Source organism: Myzus persicae, unplaced genomic scaffold (genome assembly GCF_001856785.1).
Source record: "Myzus persicae strain clone G006 unplaced genomic scaffold, MPER_G0061.0, whole genome shotgun sequence".
NCBI classification, from domain to species: domain Eukaryota; kingdom Metazoa; phylum Arthropoda; class Insecta; order Hemiptera; family Aphididae; genus Myzus; species Myzus persicae.
This window is the reverse complement of record NW_019104014.1, coordinates 148,999-172,196: the sequence shown is the minus strand read 5'-3', so window position 1 is coordinate 172,196 and position 23,198 is coordinate 148,999. Positions and strand designations below refer to the sequence as shown.

The 23,198-nt window shown below is 26.4% G+C and overlaps 1 protein-coding gene across 2 annotated transcripts; it reads right to left on the bottom strand.

The window, feature by feature from the left end:
* Positions 1-257: 257 nt before the first annotated feature.
* On the bottom strand, positions 258-22,299 carry LOC111037604 (high affinity copper uptake protein 1-like). 2 transcript variants are annotated; one of them, XM_022320264.1, is made up of 6 exons: positions 22,079-22,299; positions 5,349-5,486; positions 5,140-5,273; positions 4,986-5,075; positions 2,763-2,795; positions 258-656 (listed from the first exon to the last, which is right to left on the bottom strand). In XM_022320264.1, exons 2-6 carry the CDS (start codon positions 5,475-5,477, stop codon positions 455-457), a joined length of 588 nt encoding a protein of 195 aa, XP_022175956.1. In that variant the 5' UTR covers positions 5,478-5,486; positions 22,079-22,299; the 3' UTR covers positions 258-454. The 2 variants fall into 2 exon arrangements, with proteins under 2 accessions (XP_022175956.1, XP_022175957.1); XM_022320265.1 differs by lacking the exon at positions 2,763-2,795.
* Between the last annotated feature and the right edge of the window lie 899 nt (positions 22,300-23,198).

The following is a 23,198-nucleotide window of genomic DNA, read 5'->3' as shown; positions in this document are numbered from 1 at the left end:
GATTTAGCAATTTAAGACAAGAGTGAACGAAAAAGATAAAAAATATAATGCAATAGGTAAAAAGAGAAATAAAGTAACACAATTTATTAAAACATCAAGATTTAATTAAATCATAAAATACAAAAGTTTATTTAATAGTACATGATAAAAGTATACATTTGTTTTAAATAAATTCAAAGAAGCCATCTTGGAATTTTCGATAATACATTGTCATGAGGCTGTATATCATCAAGAAAATCATCAAATGACAAATTATGATTTATAAAATTGACCCAAAAATCAGGGTATCTATCTAATATATTGCTTAGTTAAACCAGTGAATAAAATAACTGATGAAAGCACTCCTAAGCTATGCCATATAAAATATATTTATGAATTATAATATTGTATACAGTTAATAGTAAATAAGAACATAATACATTTTTATATTCAAATTTTGTTGGAAACAATTATTTCAGTGACAATGTTCTGTGACATCAACAACAACTGATTTTTTCCATCCAAATAAGAAGTAACCCAAAGTAGCGCCAAATAATACAGCTAAGCATAACCAAACGTTGTATGTCATGAATATTAACATCAATAAATAACTGATGGATATTTGAATTATGTGCAGGAATGTTTGAAGCAAATGTGTTACACTGAACATAGTGGGCCTGTAAAATAAAACAAAATATAATCAATGAATAAATTTAGTCTTTAGCATAATACTTTAATAAGTTATTAATTAATATTTTAAAATTTAAAATATTCTAATAGCATGCAGGTTTTTTCTACTGGAAACAAAAAGTAACAAATAACTAGATGATAGCTGTGCAGGATGATCCATTAAAAATGCTCACAGTTATTCCTTTAATAATGATGGGTTTATTCATATTCTGACTTTTTAAATTTTTAAATACACTTGACAACAATATTTTCAACTATTTAAATTCTTTAAACAATATTTTAGACTCTGGATGGAGAGATACATACATTTATTTTATAATAAACTGTGTTTTTAAAAATTGTACCTTTAGTTAAAAAAAATTACCAGTAGTTGAAATTAATCTTTTATGGGTGTTTAAAGTTTAAATTTTCATTGGAACAATTCACAGCATAAAAGGTGGTTTAAATTTGGAAAAAGTTTGAATCATAGTTATTTAACAATTCTGGTTCTTAAGTATATTTAAGTTCCTTAAAATTTAAAATATCATTAATTTATTAACTTCATTATCAAAGGAAAAAATTGGGATGAGCATAATTGGTGAAATCACTAAATCAATAAATTATGGAATATTCAAAATAATTAACAATAATCTTACATTAGAAAAAATATTTGTTAAGACCTTATAAAATCTATGTTTCCATCCAAAAACTAAACCTATGTTCAGTTTAAATAAACATGTATACAATATACTTAAAATATTGGGGAAAGTTGCAACAGTTGTTTTCTTTTAAGTTTACATGTAATACACTATACTACGTAACCTCGTTTTACATTTCCAAAATTCTTACTTATATTGAGTTTATAGTTACAAATTTTTATTCGAAAGTTATAAAAAAAACATTTTTTGGTTTTTTCATACCTTGGCTAGTGAATATTTTTAATTTCTTTAATTATTAATTTTCAACAATGATAAGTATACAAAAATGTGGATATTTTTAAACACACACATTTTGGTGACAAATGAAGAAATAAAAAAAAACTAACCAAACTTAACCTGAGCAGCAATAATGGAAATGCTGAATGCTACAGAAAAATGTAAAACAATGAGTCAATAGGCATAATATGTTATTAAACACCATTAAATTATTTTAAGATATGATAATATAATAACTAAAAATTTAAGGGGTTTAATATAGGCAATTTTCATAAAATGTTTAAAATCAGATGCAAATAACAGCTTAAATGTTACATGCATCTTATCATGAATTTACTAGCCACTTTTATTAGGAATTTTACTATTTAAGCAAGCAAATTTAAAATTTATGGGAAAATCAGAAATTCATTAGCACAGCTGATACAAAATATTACGAATTTCTTCCATTTTTTTATGACTATATTTATCATGAAGTTAATGGATTTCTCGTTTTACGGAGAATTAAATACCGTAAAAAATAATTTGAATTGCTTTCTAATTTATGAATGCACATACATGACCTTGGTGGCTGCTGTATACACCTTATTACTAAGAATAGAAGTAGGTATTCGTTTTCATTAATACATACTTAGAATTTTACATTCTTAGAGAAGAATTAAAATCTATTTTTGCTGACATAAAATGCCTCTTAAAAGTCAAAAAGAGTGTACCGAAATACATTTTAACCTATCACATGCAAATAAATATAGTAACAAAAAGTATCCACTATAAAAATCATATTTTCTTTTATATATATTTAATAATAGTTATAATTACGTGCAATGTATTTTTAGATTTTTTTCTATAATTCAAAGCATACATACAATTAATTTATTAATTATTAAGCCACACTTTAAATTGTTAATATTGGGAAAGCAACACAGTAGAATCCACTTAATTGGGACAATTGGGACCTATTTGCCCCCAATATCCTTTTGTCCCGATTAACTGAAACATTGTTCGGGACTATGCCAATTTGTCCCCATTAAGCGAATGTCCCCTTTATGCAGTGTCTCAATCAAGCAGATTCTACTGTATACTCATGTTCAATGGTTAATCACACACAAAATTACTTTAAGGTTGGAAAATAAAAAATTTCCACGTGCAGTTAAAAAGTTAATCCAATCTTGTTACACTTACAGGGGTTGTTTTAAAAGCACCTTCCCAACCATTCTGAAATAAAATTAGTACTTAAATAATTTAATTCTAACCACAAACATGATCAGGCTGAATCAATAAAAATAAAAACTATTTTATTAAAGGAGCCAATTATATAGACTTTAAACATCTTAATAAGTACACGAGAATAAATTCAAAAGTTTTGTTTCAACTGTAGAATATTTATGGTATTTTTTTTGGCTATTGTTTAGAATCCAAAAATGTACAAGAATTGTCAACTAAAAGTAGATTCTTATTCTTGCCTTTTTATCTGATATAAACAACTTTATTAAATAAATTGAATATGAACTGCAAGATTTGGACAAATTATTGTCAGATATGTATTGAGATATAAGAGCATTTCAAATGAAATTAAAATTATTATACAAACATAATATGAACAGTGTTTGGATAATTTTGTATGTTGTGAACTTGTGAAATTGTAATCGAATTATCTGAATCAACTTACGTTGGGTATTTTTTTTAAATATTTGTTCTAAAAATATATTTTAAAATTTTTTCTCTCATACAATTTATCCAAAATCAGTAAACCAGGAGCACTGAGCAAACAGAATTCATATTTTGATTTTTAATATCAATAAATTGACAAGGGTTAAAATTGTATTTTTAAATTTTTTTATTTTTATGTGGCCCTTAATGAAAAGCTGAAAAATACGTAGGTAGTGGGTTAAGGTTCCAAAAAAAAAATTTGACTAATTCTTGATGTAATTATACTATAACTGAATTCTGCTCATATTTCTGTTAAAATATTAATTATACTTAATCCATAGTTATTATTATTTTTTTTTTAAGTTAAAATATGAAATTATTTTCAACAATATATATATATCTTCAACAAATGTTAGCAATCAAATGTGTATCCTATGATTAGTTTTTGTTTAGCTAGTTAACAAAATAATATGTTATAGTGTATATTAACTTATATGCTATTATTAGTGTAATAATATTGTTATATGAACTTATTATATAATTTTTAATACTTATGTATTATGCACCTTTGATTAAGAGAACAACGATTCCATAATAATCAACTGTATTAGTTAATACATTAATTTTAATATTTTAAAAATGATACACAAACAATTCATGTTGTTTTACTACATAATTCAAAAATAGAAATTGATTTGATGTAGGAAAAACAAGAAATAGTAATTTATTTGGTTTTGAAATTGTGTACACCATACGTGTACAGATTTAGGTAACTAATAAATTCTAAAATATATTAGATAAAAAAAAATCAACATTGAAATTAATGACTTTACATAATAGAATTTGATTCAATAATAGTTTTAGATTCTAAGTAATAATAACAATTTATTTATGTTTTGCCATAATAATTATGTTTTAGTTGTTTTTGAAAGATGATATAAGATTTTGTTACAACTTAAAATAAAATACTACAAAACATAAATGTAATTGAAAAATATAAGGCACTTCTGTAGTATGCTACCGACCAAAAAACTTAATGTGTGTTAACCACATTTTACCTACTGATTATTGAATAATAACAATTTATTGAACGAAAACTGACTTAAGGTATTGCTGATGATTATCATGTATTTTAATGCATAATATATTGTTATGTTGTTTTTATGTTCCAAGAACATCCAATAAAACTTCAAATTAATTGTTGTGTTATGTTTTAATGGACCGCCACCATTGCTATTTTAGTTGGTGGTCAAACAATTTGTTGCTTAACACACTGAGATGGAAGGATGCAACATAGAGTAAAATAATATATCTAAAAGTAAATTATTGTGGGTCTTGGTAGATATTCACCATTTATTACAATGGTCATTTAGCTATCATAGTATTGTAACATCGTTATAATATGTTGTTTATCTTACTAATTCAAGACTCAGGTACTTTTCAATACTAAAATTGAATAAAAATACAACATATATATGAGTAAATATGTCATATTTTCCAGTAGGTAGTACACTACATGGGAACAGTTTTTTGGTAGGTAGCATTTTAAGTGATTTGACAGTAGGTAGCATACTACACAAGTATCAATTATTAATATTTAAAAAGCTACATAAAATGTGTTTAATTTGTATTTTTATTGAATATTCACAAACATTACACATTTTTAAACTAACAACTTTAGATACACCTGATTCTTGAAAACTTAAAAGTAATGACTAATAACGATACAGAAAATGTAGAAATAAAAATACTTACTGTGAAACAGGATCATTTGGTCCTTTTTCCATTGGGATTTGTACTGATCTATACTGTATAGCATTATAAGATTTCCAAAATAAATATTCTCTAAAACATACAATAGTAAATTATTAAGCTATATTCTATTTTAGATTGACAAGTGATTAATTACCTGAAATATTTTAATCCCTCGTACAATGTTGCCATTAAAAAAATTCCAATCATTGAATACACTAGACCACTGGTTGTAGAAAATGTCCACCAATCAAACAATACAGTTTCACTAGTACCAAAATGGAATGACATCTAAAGAAAAAATGTATAGCATAAATTACCTAAAATGGATGATTATTACTTAGTGTATCATCTCATGTAACTTACAGACATCATATGATGCATCATGTGTTGCCCACTGTTTGCTGGTGCATCAGAACCAGGACAGCAGGAATCACCACTTTCTGTAGTATGCTCATGATTTTCCATTGCATGGTGACTGTGATCGTGACTCATATTGCACAACTGAAATGAAAAACAAATGTTCCAAATAAATTAAGTAATACTGAAAAGTAAAAACTTTAAATTTTGTATAAATGAGTATATTTGAGTTTGCTGTTGTTTTATAAATAAAGCAAATATTAAAAATATTATTTGAAACTCGAATGCATACATAAAAGTAGGTGTTAACCAAATAATTATCAGTCTTATTGATTAGATAAAATTAAGTTTTAAATTGTTTCAGAACTTGTAAAATATAAAAATAAAAATTAATGGTTGTAGTAATTCAAACAGGAATAATTTAAAAATATTATTAAATTAGTTTTAAATGTATATTATTTCAATTTACTTTTTTTGTTTTAAACTAAAAAATGTACATATAATATTATAAACTATTACAACTAAAATAATAAAAATTTAAACAGTTTTATAATGTAGGCCTACTTATGTTTTTGTTTTTATCTAAATTTACTATATTGTTCTATAGGAATTACATGACAGGAAACCACACTTACCATTAACCACAAACATCACTTTAATATTATTTCATATGAATATCATTGATATGAGATGATATACAAATAATTAAGTGTTTAAATACTCATGTTGTTTTTTTTTTAATAAGAATAATAATAACGAGAAAAAGTTGACATTTTAATGTAATACAACTACAAATGATTCTAAGTCAATTTTTATAATTTTAATTCTTTCCCACATGAGTTTTTGAAAAAATAATCTGCACAACTATTTGTTCGGTTATGTTATTTAACACTGAGTTATATATATCTTAAATTATTAACAAGGTATTATCTCAATGTGCAGAATTATAAATAAGTACATTACATTTTCCCAAAAATATACTATCAAAAATAAAATTAAAATTATAGATAGCCTACAACATAATTAGAATTAAAAATTATAATCTATTACAGAGTATTATAATTTTTAAGTAATTAAAACTATATAAGACATAATTTGATGCATATATTTTAAATTATAATAAATTAAAATAATGATTATAAAATGTTAAATAGACCACTCTGTACACATTAGTGATGTATATGAATTACACATATATTTTATTTTTTAACAAATGTACAGGCATAAGCTCTTGTTTATAAGAGTACAATGTTCGGATAAAGATAACGTATTTACGATCAGAAAGTAATACAGTAATACATACAATAAACATAACCATAAAAGGAGCACAAAACATAAACAATAAGTAACTTTTAATTTGAAAGAACATTTAATTCTAAGAATAATGGTATAGGTTTAATGTTTCTACTCACATTATGCTAAAAGGAGCTGTAATATACAGAAACACTAACTAAACTTTAATAACTTGTAAGTAATATGCTCATTGCGAGCGTTTGTTGGTAGAAGCTCCAGTGAGTGCCAATTAGAGGTAGTTTCAAGGATTCAAATGAGATCAGAAAATCCATAAAAAAGGGCCCTGTGTAAATATACCGGTAATATATAAGTACTTACATTTTTTTTTTATTGACCTAACCTAACATAACAATAGTAAATGATATTGCAGTTTGCAATAAAAAATGTAAAAAAAATTAGGAATATAATTTAGATAGGCCTCAGTGAACAAACTAAGAGAGAGGCATTTGTCAACTTAACAACCTTGAAAAGGACGCCACACACATGTGTTGTCTCAGTCTTACAAACATACAACATAGCAAATACCTACTGTTTTGAATGAAATAAAACCGAGCTGTGGTCCAAGCAAACCAACCAAATGTTCACACTATAAACAAGAGAACATTTACTGTGCAACTTTGCAGTTATTTCTTCGATATCACAAATACAAAAAAAGGTCTTATTGTTTGAAAATTCATTATTTCAAATTTGAAACACTTTTTTTTGTATTTGTGATATCGAAAAATAAAAACCATGTCACACAGTAAATGTTCTCTTGTTTATAGTGAGAAAATTTGGTTCTTTAGCTTGAACTAGAGCTTGAGCAATTGAATGTTTTTGCTAGGATTTACCTACGTTCGTAAGACGGAAACAACACATGTGGGTGTGGCATCCTCTTGAAGGTCTTTAAGTTGGCAAATGCCTCAATAATTAATATTTTAAACACAAAAAAAACAATTAGGTAGACCAAGCAAGTTACTCAGTTGAACTTGGTATTTTGTGTATAATATTTGGACCAGCTTAGGAATATATTTATTTGAAATCCCTGAACTCTGAACAATGAAATATAAATGCAGTATAACCTCTCTAAAACAAAATCGCTTAGGACTGTTAAATTGTTCCGTCTTAACGGAGTTTCTGACTTGAAGGGGGGTTCACATTCACTATGTATTTTAATCGGAACCAAAAAAATTATCTGTGTTACCAGGATTTCCGTCTTACCGTAATTTTACTGTAGTAATAAATAATAAATATTATATTTTATTTAAAATGGACAGTTAACTTTTTAGGGCCAGTTAAAATCATAGAACTCGATGGACCCAATACCTTGTCTGTCCGGCACTAAAAATACTCTTCCCTACTTTTATTTTGTCTCAATTATATTATTATTAAAAATGAAAAACTTGTCCAAAAAATAATTCAGTTAAAAAAAAACTATTAAAGAATGATATTTGAACATTAAGTGTTAGGTATTTTAACCACAAATTCTGTTATACCATATGCATTTTAAAATTTGTTATTTGGAAATGTGTTTAAGTTACTTAAATCTGAAAGTGTTTGAAAAAAAACTCGCTCTATTTTACATTAGAAGTTATACCAAAAAACTGGAAGTTATTATAACATAAATATTAGTTATACACAAGTTCTTAAAGACATTTGTTGTTATAATTTGTATATGCTAATTAATATTTAGTTGATTTTAAAGTATTGGTAACTCACAGTTTATGGGAAAAAAATATAAATGATTCAATATTTACGATACACAGAATAAATTATCAAAAATAATACTTGTGTTTTACATGTAGGTTTGAATGATGTGTTTTCTATTAAATGTTTAACTGGTCAATTTTATTACTAGGGTATCCTATGCTTGTTAACAACCTATAAGACAATTATTGTTAAAGTAAATACTGTATACTTTAAGGAATAATCAAATGTAGTGGGATATAATATAGGGCCATAGGGTAAGGGCAGCTAGAGGCAGCCCAATTTTCTCCGTGTTATTTTCCAAACATCTAATCATACATCAACTCATATTGGTAACATTTACTCCTTATTAAAATGTATTATATTTATGACTATAAAAATCAATGAATTAACAGAGATCAAACTAAAAAACTTACAATAATTCTAAAACAATAATCCTTCCTTTAAAAAACCTAACTTTGAATTTCTTCTTGTTTCACTTATTCTTTTAACTCCATTCCATATTTTCTATATTTTAACTATATTTATCTAAGAAACAAATCACTATACTGTGTCCTAAGAATAGATGACAAAGAACTTTCATTCTCTTGTATCATAAGTAACGCATCAAACATTAATACAGTAACATTATTGCAATATTATTTGGTATATTTAATATTTAAGAACTTATTCAATAAAACAGTATATGAATTATAATTTTTTCTATTGGGTTCAAGGGCTGTATGCCTGTACTTAATAATTATAAAAACTACTGTAATCTGAATTCTGTTATAAATATATTGTTGTTGAATACTTCATGAGTCAATGTAATCCAATTATTATTTTAATGTTTGCATACTAGAATATTGGGTGCCTACTTGTTTGTTATCGCCCTGCCACCAGTCAACAATACTTCAGCAGTGTTTAATCTAAAAACGTGATAATTCTCTTTATTTAGATATCATAAGGTAAGTTTTAATGTAAGCAAGTCTAGTACATAATCTTTTTATTGAAAAAGGGTGAATATTTCTTACAACATTTGAAATTGTATTTTATTATAAAAAAAATATTACTATCAGTGGCGCAACTAAGCAAACTGGGGCCTCAGTGTCACTATAATGAAGGGGCTCTCATTTAAGTTTTTTATTTTTTTTACATTTATCATTGTAAACAAAATTTGGGATCGATAAATTATCGAATAATATGATTCTAGGTTAGGTTAGGCGAATGATGAATTTTTCAAATTAAATAAAAAATTTAATATACCAAAGTGATGATTTTCGATTTTTTGATCGTTTATTATATAGTAGTATATATAATAACTTCAGCAATTTTTTTAAATTTACAAGAATTCCTTAATGAAAGAAGATTTGATTTATATTCTATGCAAAATAGTGTTAAATGTGCAATGACATATTTAAGTACCAAAAGCATAATGTATGACAACTAACAATGCTTTCAAGTACCGTAAAGTTGTTTAAAAAAGAAGTTATTTTCATCTTTTGAATTTTGAATCCAGAACCTCGTAGTAACTAATAAATAATTCATTTTTACCCATTTGCAAGATATCTATAATATGCTTACCACCTTACAAATGATGATGTGTGAACATTTCAAAGTATATTTTTTAGCACGGTTTAATTAAAACTGGTGTATTTGTGTGTACGGTTTTATTTGTGGCGGTTTTGGGGATGAGGCAAGAGAGGCATCGCCTCACTTGTAATTATCAGGATACTTAAAATATTTGTTTACTTTATATTGGTATTTGGTACCTATTCTTAATTTTATTCGTATACTTTAATTATTATATTTATATATATTTTAGACTGCTTTAGAATTTTAGTTGAATAAACAATACTTTTGAATATTAAATTTTTTAGTATGGAACTCTGAAATTGCACGAACGCGGGAATTGCTGCACGTCGCCGTAACGTAACTTATATAGCAGTTTTCATTTAATAATGCGCTGGACACCGACGCCGCCCCCGCTAGTGCACTGGAATCGACTGAGGCGGTAGACGCCCTAAGGTAATGCGTGCGAGCATGTCTTCTCACACATATGTAAGCACGTAAAATAAAATAGTGTGAATAACTCAATAACGCATGTGAGGAACGCCGCGTGAGACGACTAAAATCAATCGCTCAACAATAAATTTATTATAAACGTTAGCCGCCGTGTACATAGTATACGTACAGCCACGCTATTCACTGGGAGGGAGGGGGGGCTGTGCTCATATGAGCTATTGATATGCGGGCACACAGCCGTCACTTGTGGAATTCATGGTGTTAGTGATTTAATTAATAATAATTTTATTTATTTAATTAATCATAACCGGTAACTGGCTAATCTTTCATACATTATCCATAAGCATAACCCATAGTGTCCTACACCACTAAATGGTACTAAATTGTAAAGAATACTTTAATATATTAAAAATTTAATATTAAGTCGACTCATGTAAAAATAGTAAACAAATATCAAAACCGCCACTGGTACCCAACTAGCAAACCTACAATTGTCATGTTTTTTTAAACAAAGTACCTACTTCAAACAATATCCAAAACAACCTCTGCAAAGTACAAACTATACTGCTACTTAATTTGTGAAATAAGAGTTCAAATAAAATAATAATTAGGTATTTATAAGCGAAGTGATAAAATTTTTTTTCGACTTTATGATAAGATTTTTACCTCTGTCACCTACCACCTACTTTTACGGGAGTCTTAGTAAGGTAGTGTATAATCACACATTTTTTTAGCAATGCATCAGTGACTGCACACTATTTATAGAATAATATATGTTGTTTAATAACACATTTATGCCGATCCCAGATAGTATATTATAATATTATAAAATAAACATACTCAAAATCTTATTTTTCTACATTGTGCTCTTGATAATTTAATTTATTATAATTAACGTGTTGGACTGCATTTTGTTTAATATTTTTCATACATCAACTCAATGTAGTATGATTTTGATATTTATAATCAAATATAGAAATATGCTATTGCTAGTAGGACCGGGCCCCTGCAGTCTGTGGACACCAGCAATCGACATATCCAACCCCACCTCTCCTCACTCAACGGTAGTTGCACCACTGAATTTACCAAATTAGTGAATGTGGTTGTTAGTGGCTTGTAACTATATTGTGTGAAATATTATGTATAGTTTAAAATGCATACCTATCTTTCATACGTTATCTATAAACTTATTTTTAAATAATGTTAAAAATGAATTTCATTATTTTAATGAGTTATTTACCGCAGAGTTAATAACTGCAAACTGCACAACATTTTATACTGGTATTCGATTTGTAAAAAAAAGAACATAAAGTGACAACAAATAAAATATATGACAAATTACAATGGTGAAATGACGATTCAAGGGTCTTTAGGAAATTGTCTTGAGTATTTTTTTGTTTTAGTTATTAGTTGTCCAAATAATTGTTAATTACTAACTATGTATATAAAATTATTAATTGATTTTATTTAAGCTTTATTATTGTACATCAAAAATTTCCGAGTAACACACCAAGACTTTTGGCGGGAGGCTAATACAACAAATACAGAATATTGTTATGAATTAGAATAAATGTACAATGTGGTACTGATGTATTATGATATTAAATTTAAATGTATTGTGTTATCATTACATCCATATTCAAATCAAAACAAAGAGCAAGTGGGTACCGCTCTGCTGTACATTAGGTGTCGTGTAGGTTACTGTAATGGATCTGTCAAATTTGAATTAAATTATATAAAATCATAAGACATTGATACCTACGAAAAACGATTCAGAGAGAAGACGGTCTATCAGTCTATAATCTATATTGCTAATTTTATATTACGATATTATTGCTATTAAAGTAACTGACTAACGCCACTGTAGCATTATGACATATATTTCATCTTCGGTATAAACAATACTATAGAGACTAACAATCAGAAAAAAATGTTGTAAAAGACGTACATTTTATACATATATTAAAATAGTTTGGAGGGTTAGGTTAAAATCGTTCTTCATTCTTACTGATATTTATTTCAAATGTAATTTCCCTACATTTAAAAAATAAATTATTGAAAAAAATTCATAGACTCGCGATGTTTAAAGGTATCTTACATAAAACTTTTTTTTAGAACTCCTATTCTAAAAAACGTTCAAGGGCAAAAAAAAATATTTGATTATTTGATTCTTAGGAGATCAACTACAATTTTTGTAGTTATCCACCTACCACTGCAGAAAAATAATTTTATATTATTTTTTAATACATTTAATTTTCTAACAAAAACAAAAAAATCAGCAAATATACATAAAGTATATTATGGTGAAATCTAAAAACTTTACATCTTGAAATTGTTCAAATAGGTAGTTATGATAGTTATTAGTATTGTGATTTAATAACTTACTAAATAAACAATACACAAAAAGTTTTTGAGGTTTTAAATAATAAGTGGCATGAATGATATAAAATAAATATGTATGTACACATGTTAATTAATTTAAATTTAAATAAAAGTAACCTGTGTTATCTAAGAAAATTTTTCATAACAAATAAAATATGCCTAAGCTGTGTGTATATTGACATAATAATAATGCGATACTTGAATTGGTAGGTATATTATTAAAAGTATGTTTTAATACAATATGATTGCATTGGCGCTATTAATCTATTTATCTCGAATCACATACACTCGAGATTTCTCGGTTTTTTCTATGACTAATGAAAATATGTTTACATTTACTTTAAGGTTATTTTAAACTTAATTAGTAGGTATAGTCAATAAATCCTACTAACTTATAAAACAAACTACGAAATGATCGTCTCTCGAGAGTTCATCTAAAGCCAAGTCATTTCTAATACACACAACACATCATATTCATTTATGATTTTAAAAAAATATTATAACTTAACAGATAGGTAATGAAAATAAAAGAATTACCTAAGTTTAAAAAAAGGGAGATTAACTCTTTCGACTCTGCATTACATTAAGTTTCGAGAGGGTCACTGTAATGCTTGTGTTAAATTTGAATTCAATGATATCAATGTATTCGAAAAACCGAAAAATCAATTCTGAGCAAAAATTAAATTTGTCTTAAATATGCAAATGTATATTTGTATGTTATTTAATCAATAATTTTAAGAAGAACAGCATTTCAATTTAGAAAAAGGAAACAAATAGGTAATGGCTATTAACTCGCTCAAACTGGTTTGAATAAAAGTACAGGAATAATTTAGGAATAATCAGTTTAGACCGACGAATATCTAATCCATTTGGCACAAGACATCAGAAAACACAGAAACTGAGAATATTTTGAGTAAATAACTCTTCTAATTTGTAAATAATTATACATACCTATAACTTAATATTAGGTAAGATGTATTTTCCAATAAATTATTTAACCCACTTAAGAACATACATTAAATATGTAGGTAAAGAAGAAAACAAGACATTTTATCACAAAGTTAGGTCTTATATTTATTCTCGAATTTAATGAACATATTAGTATTCAAAATATTTAAATATATTATCTTTATAATTCCTTCCAGCACTCTAGTAAACTAACTATCGAGCTTCGTTCAGAATCGGTCTTCGGAATACCTATACCATTAAACATCATATTATTTTAAAAATAATACACCACATCCACTAATAAGTATGTTTTATTGAGTTTATGAGTAATAAATATATATAAATATGTTAGGTATTTCAACATGTAACGCAATATATTATGTTATTGTATGAGGTATACCTATTACCAAGTGAAAGCCACAGAAATTGGGTATGCGATTAATTGTAGACAAGGCTTGTGTAAAAAACGTGTACAAGCAATGGGGCACTTGCGAAATCGACATGAACTAGGATATAATTATCTTGCATTCTACATTTTGAAAAATAAAAATATTTTTTAACCCGTAAGACTTTAATTTTTATATACATCTGAGACTATTTATAACATCATTTTAAGTCAAAAAAAGTTTATGGTATAAGATTGTAGTAGGTACCTAAATTCTAAATCTATATTATAGAATTAATCTCAACATACAATTATTATTTAAATACATTTTATATTTTTTTATTACTTATTACTTATTAGTTATTAGTTATTACCAAATATTTTAATTAATCTATATTATCAGATAGCACAAATAATAAAAAACGTATATTTTCTAAATCTGCGTTTAGAAATTAAATAACCATTTAAAAAGCATATAATATATAGTTTATTTTACTCGAAATTTTTAAACAATTAATACAAATGTTAAGGAAAACCACGGAAGTCAGTCTGCTGTACAGTAGGTTTTGAATATACATAATTATTGAATCAGTGTAAGCAATGTATTCAGTATAATAGAATTCATCAGCTTATACACGGGGGGGATGAATAACAGATTCCCCCATGACATTTTTTATATGCAATATTATGCACCGGTATGTCTATAAATAGCTCTAAAGGAATTAAATATTTTAAAGATTACACGGAGGTATAAAATAGGCTAACATAAACATTCGGTGAAATTGTAGGTGCTCTTTGGCCACTATATAATCATTCTGTAATGAACTAATTATTGTGAATAGTTTTTTTTTTTGTTTCAGAATTAAGAGACAGTGAACTTGCAGTACTTTAGAGTGTATTCCTACTTTATAATTTAATAATTTAATTTTGCTCCTTAAAATACGTTTGCCTGCGGTCACCCACGTTAACCTTCCAAAATTTTTTTCGTCAATTTATTGAACTGGATTGATTTTTTAATATACATATTTTAAACATTCGACAAAATCGAAATTGCTCATTTAAACAACTCTAGTCACATTTTGGATCTAAGATTTGAAAATTTGATACAAGATTCCTTAAAAGTTTTTGTAACTAAAATTAAAATTAAAAAGTTATGTTTACCGTAGTTACTTTCATTTTTATGAGCGTATAAGTTATAAGCACTAATAAAGCTAAAATGTTACTTGTTTGTTAACAAACTTGAAACATTATACTAATAATTAAATTATCATTAATTTAACATGTACATAATAACAGTGACCTCAATGATGAGGTACATTCGAGACTCGACATCTAAAATATAGCAGACGAGCAAAGTGAATTACCGATATTTTTTCATTTATACTAACATCGATGAATTTTTTAATTAATTCTTCAAATACTCATACTGTCAAACATTTATATTAATTGAATTTTAATGAATTTAACATATTGACCGTATTATATAAAATGAAGAAGAGTAAAATTGATATACAATTAAACCAATTTAGTAGGAACTGATAAACTATTATAATATAAACTAGGTACAAAGATATAAAGATAATAAACACTGATGAAAATTGAAGGTAAATACCATGACACATGTTATTAGAATGATCTTTGATTTGTAAACATTTTTTATTTCAGAAAAGGGTAAAAAAATATATTGCTTTTGGGGAGGTCTTATTGTGTTGCCTTTTTAGTAATGACCAGTATGTACAACTTAGGATAAATTGGTATTTATTTATTTTATTTTTAAGGACGCATAAAGAATATTTATAATACCCAGTAATATATAAATTATGATAAACACATATTTTATTGGCCAAGAACCTTTTCGTCGATACCTACAAATATTAATAATATGTCCATAATATTATGATCTAATATTATTATTTTTTCTTCGTTGGTAATTCTACATATTTTGAATTTCAATAATATTTTAACCATTCAATTTCTACATCAAAAATGCATGAAATAACATAAAAGAATGACATAATAACAATAAATCACAAGTATCTACCTTAAAAAGGTGTGTGAAATCATTAATCTTAAGTAGTCAAGTAAATAAATGATAAGACTCACTAGATTAAATCGTTTATTAAATTGATATACCTACTCATGAATTAAAGCTTTGAATTAAATTTATATGATATACTCATAAAATAAACCTTTGAAGTTAAATAATATTAAAGTACTTTGGTTAACAATACTATAAGAGTTTAAGTAACCAATAATTAAAAAGTACTTATAAAGTAAGTATAACACATTTTGGTATGAAACTATTAATGTTTTTGAAAATATTTTTTTACATAATTTTAAATTGTAACAAAACAACATTTCTTAAACTGAATTAAATGTACCTATACCATTTACGGTCATTTAAAAAATCGTGTGTATATATTTTTTAACTTATGAGGAATCTTGTGCTACATTTTTAAGCTTTTTGAGCAAGCCTAAAATATAAATCAACATAAAAAAAAAATAAAATACGAAATTTGAAAATTGAAAATGCCTATAAACAGTTTAAAATTAGTCTAAATATTAAACAATATCACTGAGTATTCAGTATAGAAAAAAATAACTTAAGTAACAAGTGGCGTTCATAGGAATTTTTAAGGGGGGGGGGAGATAAATCTTATAAGTAATAATCAGAGTTGGGATTTTATGACACTTAAAATCGCAAAAATATGTGCTATAATATTACATTAAATATCGCTAAAAATGTGCTAAAAACATGCAAGGTTAATAACAAAATATTCAAAAATTGGAATTTAAAGAATAACCAAAACACATTCAACCGAAAACACAAGTTAACTTAGGTACGAGTATACACTAATCGCAAGTAGTCAACCGTATTAATATAGTAAAATACCTAATGACTAATGCTGTCAACATTAGTTCGATGATAGTCACAGCTATAAATATAAAAAAATTAGCAAATAACAAAAGTTTAAAATCAAAACGTGTCAGTGCGCCCGTCTCTGATCTCGATCCATTGTACTTCATTTATTTAGATATTTACTTTTAAAACTAAATAATAATTTTAAAAAAGTTCATTAAAATATTTTTTCATAAAATATGATAAATTTTGATAAGAAAAAAAAGAGTATGTAGATGTTGCTCTGCTGTACATTGGGTGTCTAGACTCTAGAAAGTCACTGCAATGAATGTGTTAAATTTGAATTTAATGACATCAAATCATTGTACACGAAAAACAGTTCTGAACGAAAACTGTCTGCATATTACTGAGGTATATTTTATAATATTATTGCGATTAAAGTAATTTATTGCAAAAAATTGCATTTGAAAATGTCATTGTGTATATAAAATATAATAATACACCTACTATGAAAGTACCCACGAATAATATTTAAAAATGTTTTTTTTATTTTCAATATAGTAATTGTAAAATCTGTAATATTTTCAATATTTAAATTTAATCCTTGTGTATAAGCATCTATTTAAAATGGGCATTTTGGAAAATCCTTCATTGTGCATCCCTACATAGTCGTATGACCTACCTTTAATATACCATTTTAAGTTACTATAACTATTATAGTTTAGGTTCTAAGTTGACCAGTCAGGACAAGTTCCATTATATTATATACATCACATTATAAATGTAATAATATTACATAATATCACAGTGTGTGATAATAATTTTACCGAATCCGAAAAATGTAATTTCTGATATCGCGAAGGCATGGGGATGACTTTTTGAAACCTAATTCATGAATATAGTAAGACTTAAATTATATTTGCACATGATTGGCACAGATTTAAAAATGGGAGGACATGCTTCGCTAAACAGTAGGTTCATGTATACCTTCTATATATAGTAGGAGTATAGTGTATCTCGTTATTGAGTATAGGTCACTGGAATGGAATAATTACGATATTTGTATAAGTACGAAAACCGATTTTGACAGAAAATATTCAATTTTAAAATCTTGCATTTAAAAGTAAACAATAATTAGCAAATTTTCTCAATATTTATGAATTTCGTCAAAATTGTAACTTTAAACGACTGCTACTCGGATATGTGGTCTACATAATATGATTGTAGACCGAACATCCAAGCAGCAATAAAAAAAAGGTGGACAAGTGCAATGTTGTTGTAATTTGTAATGGGATAAAATGATAACGAATGTGTTATATTTGAATTCAATGATAAATCATTGTACACGAAAAACCATTCTGAGCGGGGACGTTGGGTCTTCCTATAAATAATCCTTGTATGTTTAAACAAATTTGTATCAAATTTAAATAATTTTAAAAAAATTTAATGAAAAACGAAAATATCTCATGTCTAGCGTAACTTTCCGGCTAACTTTTATTTTTTGTTTAAGGTATTAAATTAGTGGGAAATCTTGTATTAAAATTCCTAATGTTAGCTATTAAATAAAATCATTTTTGAACTTCTAACTGAAATATAATTTATAAAATTTGAAAATTATTAATAGCTCGAAAAAAGGTTGAAAATGTTACCATCTATGGAAAATGACATATTAATAATGGGTGAAAATTTAAAGTGTACGGTTACTTATTAAGTTCCCAAAATGTCCTTATAAAATGATTGAAGAAGAAAATAATTTTTATTAGATTATAGAAAATCCACGGGTGTTGATGCCTCCTTATCGTAGTTTTAGTATAGTTATGTATATTAGTATAAATGTATTTTACTTAGGTACCTATTTGAGGATATATTTATCGATTTGTTGTTAATAAAATGAAAGTTGTGTTTGGAATTATGTTTTCTTTTGGCTCACCAAAAGTTAAATTTAAAATGTAGGTAGGTAAAAGGAAAGGAACCGCTGCTCTAAACGTGTATATAAAATATTGGGAATATGTATTTTCGATATTTTTAATTGGTTTGTGGACTCATAAGGAACCTTATTACATTTTCAAACTTTTCGACTAACCGAAAATTTTTTTTTATTGGCATTGATAGATGAAAAAATATGTATAGTGAAAATAAGATTAGACTTAATGCGGCAAAAATATGTTACTTCACAATGAAAGGAATGTTTTCCTCCGAGTTACTGTCCAAACGTAAAAGGCACCCAAGGCGATGAAAAAAAAACTGCAACGCTTCGAGAGAAAAATATATGGATCTGCATAAAATAATAACTCGGAAAGATTTGAAAGAAGAACCAACGAAAACCTGCGACAGCTGTACAATAAATCGAGTCTATACGTCAGTTCTTAGTCAGAATTAGGTTGAAGTGGGCCGGACACATCTGACGAGACGAGAGCTTACTCATTACGAAAGTCAAGAAAAACAAGATAACCGGGAAAATATTAAGAAGTAGGCCTCGGCAGAGATGGTATGACACAGTGGAAAAATATATAAAAAGAATCTATCCATTGCTGGATATGGAATCTTGGATAGAGAGAGGTGGAAAATCATTTAAGAAGCGGCGATGGTCCTAAATTGATTGTTATAAGAATAAGAAGAAAAAGTATCATTAACAAAAAAAGTACTAGAGCAAACATTCGGCAAACATTTAAAGTACCACCAATAATTATTTTATAAGACTAACAGCAGTTTAACATGAATTAATATGAACATATTATGGTATATATATGAAATAAAGTAAAGTGAACAACATTTAGTTAACATGTTATGTTGATAAAATATTTGTTTTTAAGTTCAAAAATTTGAACATTTTATAAACAAGGTTCATTAAAAGTTTTTCTTATAGTAGTTAAAATATATTGAAAATCTAGAAATCCACATCCCAACAACCATTCAATGTTAAAATTTTGAAAAAATTCATCAATTACACAAATTATTTGTTTTTATTATATAGCAAGCTTACTTTGCAGTTTCATACATAGTTTTATATAAAAGTCATCTTTATGGCTGTATAGTGTGTAAGTTAATGATGAATAGAGTTCAGATTTGTAACTCCACAAAAGTATATAACTATAAAAAAAAGCTCTTAAAACCATGTTTAATATTAAACTAAATCAGGATATAAATAGGTATTCACTTTAATTCTAGGTACATTAGCCCACATCTTTCAGGGGGAATAAAACCGCTCCCTGTAATATTATACTTAGTACTAAGTAATTACTAACTTTTGGATTGGGAGACTAACCCCACCCTATTTGCACCAATTCTTACAATACACTCAACATGTGTGTCTTTCACTTTTATGTATTCTACAAAAGTAACATAAATTACAGTTGATAAATAGTAAAAAGTAATATATATATTTTCAGTTCATTATAATACGTAATGCCTACATAGTACCTACATGTATTTTTATTCTTGGGAGAAGGGAATAGTAACAAAGAAAAATCTTACTGACACACATTTGAGGAGAAAATCATGTTTACAAAATGTAACAATAAATAAAGCAACGAAAAACATTTTGAGAAAAAAAATTCTTGTTTGGTTAAGTTTGGTTGGTGTTTGGTTTTTTTTAAGTATTTAGTATTTACCATTAGAAATACCTAAGTAATTAAGTAAATTAATTATATCATACCTTATGTAGTCAATTATAATCTTGAGATAAGACAGACAGATAGATAGATATATACCTACAACATTTTGACTACTTATCTTAAAAATATTCTCACATTATCGTAAATTCCTAATCTTGACATCCACAGAATCAAAATCATTATAACCTAGTTACTAACCTGTTCTAGTACAGAGGTTCTCAAGCTGTGGGTGGCATACATTTTTATATTTTTTTTTATAGTATAAAATATTAATTATTAGATTACTATAATATAATATATATATATATATGAAAAACAAAAGAAGAAATGATGTATTTTATGTATAAATACAATTTCAAATAAATATGATATAGTATTTTCGGTGTAACCAAATTATACATTGATGTTCGAAGTTTAATTTTATTATTGATTATTATTAGCAACGATCACAAGTGACACCTAGACGCTGTCAGACTAAGATGGCAATCATCAATAAATCAAAGATTAAAAATGTTTTCATAAGTATGCTGTGGTCTGTGGGTTGCAAAAATTTAAACATTTTCCAAAATGGGGTGATAAGTTTAGGAATCTTTGATCTATTCTGTACTTGTTGATTACTAAATGTTTAATACTCAGGTATTAAAATTAATGAAATTTTATGAATTATTAACCTCAAAATGATTAGAAATATTTGTGATTTTGACAATTTTTTCAAAATTCTAACTTTAAGAGCAGCATTTATAGTATGTATTTAGCATTATGGTTTCAATCTTTTTGACTTTAAAACAAACCATTTTACTAATATAAACAAAAAATAATATTTTTAGTCTCAATATTTATCTTCTTGTATTTATTATAGCTTAATATTACTGTAAAAAGTACAAGGAAACCAAAGTACTAACCGGACCCAATACCTGCTACCAGAGACTACCCTCAAAGTTAAATTTGTAATATTTTTTTCTGCTCTTTAAATGATAACTGACAAAAAAACAAATTAATTTCACTCCTAACAGAATTTGATATTATTTCTTATTATATTTCAATATTTTTTTGATTAGGTACTACAATACATGTTTATAATATAGGTAGTATTGTTAAATATAATATTTTACATAGAATGTAGCAATCTAATCTATGATTTTATTATTATATATCATAATATAAATAAATAAAAATGTAAGCAGTGCCACTCTTGCCATAATCTAAAACATATCAATTTAAAAAAATCACCGTATGTAGATTTATAATTAATATGACACACCCTTAGGGTGTAATCCATTGTAATAAAATATACAAAACCGACAAAAAAAAATATGTGTAATTGTTGGTATTATTTTATAAATATAATGTGGGTCAGTTGTCCTCATTACTATATAGTTTTTTATTTTAGTTTAGTATATTTAAACCAAATGTACCTACATACTTTATTATTTTGTTTATTTAATTACAATCAATGGGGGATAGTTAAATAGTTTTAAATTTAAACTTTAAATAAAATCACATAAATCCCTAAAGATAAGACAATATATATAATGTTAATAATAAATATTTAAAAAAATCTTACCCAACTAGAAAAATCTGTTGATTGATAAACGATACTTTTACGTCTAGATAATGACGTGTAGACAAATAAAAGTCAATAGCCAAAATAAAAACTATGAAAATAACCTTCAATGAGAAGATATATTCCTGGCCCTCATTCTTCAACACACTACACAGCAGCTGCAGCGCAATTGCTAAATCGAAATTATAGAGAATTTATACTTTCTAATATGTATCCTTCGACAACTCACTACAGAGTACAGATAACCGTTATCAGTTTCATGAATTAAATAGTATCAAAGAACAAACTTGATAGAACCACAGATAACAAAATTGGAACAAAAGGTGGTGTTACGATTTAAACCATAGACGCATAGACTTATAGTCTATTGTAGTCTGTACTCTGTAGACTATGTATACTAATGTCTTCTAATAGTATAAACTACTAACTATTTTTTAGTTAAATAATTAAATAATTTTAGTTAAATGCGTGTAAACGGCTGTTAATTAAGATTTAAGACCTAAGTTTTTTTTTAATTTGGTTTAACTCAAACGTTTAGTTAATTCATATTGGAAATAATAAATTGACTACGGGAGTACAAAATTCATAGGTATAAACGGATCGCACTACAACAACCAAATGAAATTATTAATTCGAATTAGGGTAATTGGGTTTAAAGTTTAAACTGTGCATGTAAACTGGTTTGGTGGCAGTGAGTGTATTATACTAACACTGTTTTGACGTACATGTATACTTGTATCCTTAGTTGAATTGATTACGAATCAAGTTAATTCGAATTAAAGGATGCATATAAACAAGGTAATATAAGTTCTATGAGTTTAAATTTTAATACATCTTGCTTACTACTATACATCTTACATGCACAGCTTGTGCTAAATTTGAATTAGTTAACTCCCGAGGTTACATGCATCTAAACGGCTGTTAATTTAGTTTAATGTAAAATTGGTTCACCTAAAACAGTAAATTCACATTTAAAATGCACCGAATAGATATTAAACTGAATTAACAGCCGTTTACTAGTATTTAACTTCAGGTGTTAACTAATTTGAATTGAGTTAAATCTGTTTTAGCTGTGCATGTAACCGTAGTACAATAATATACTGTCTATTATAGGTCTATG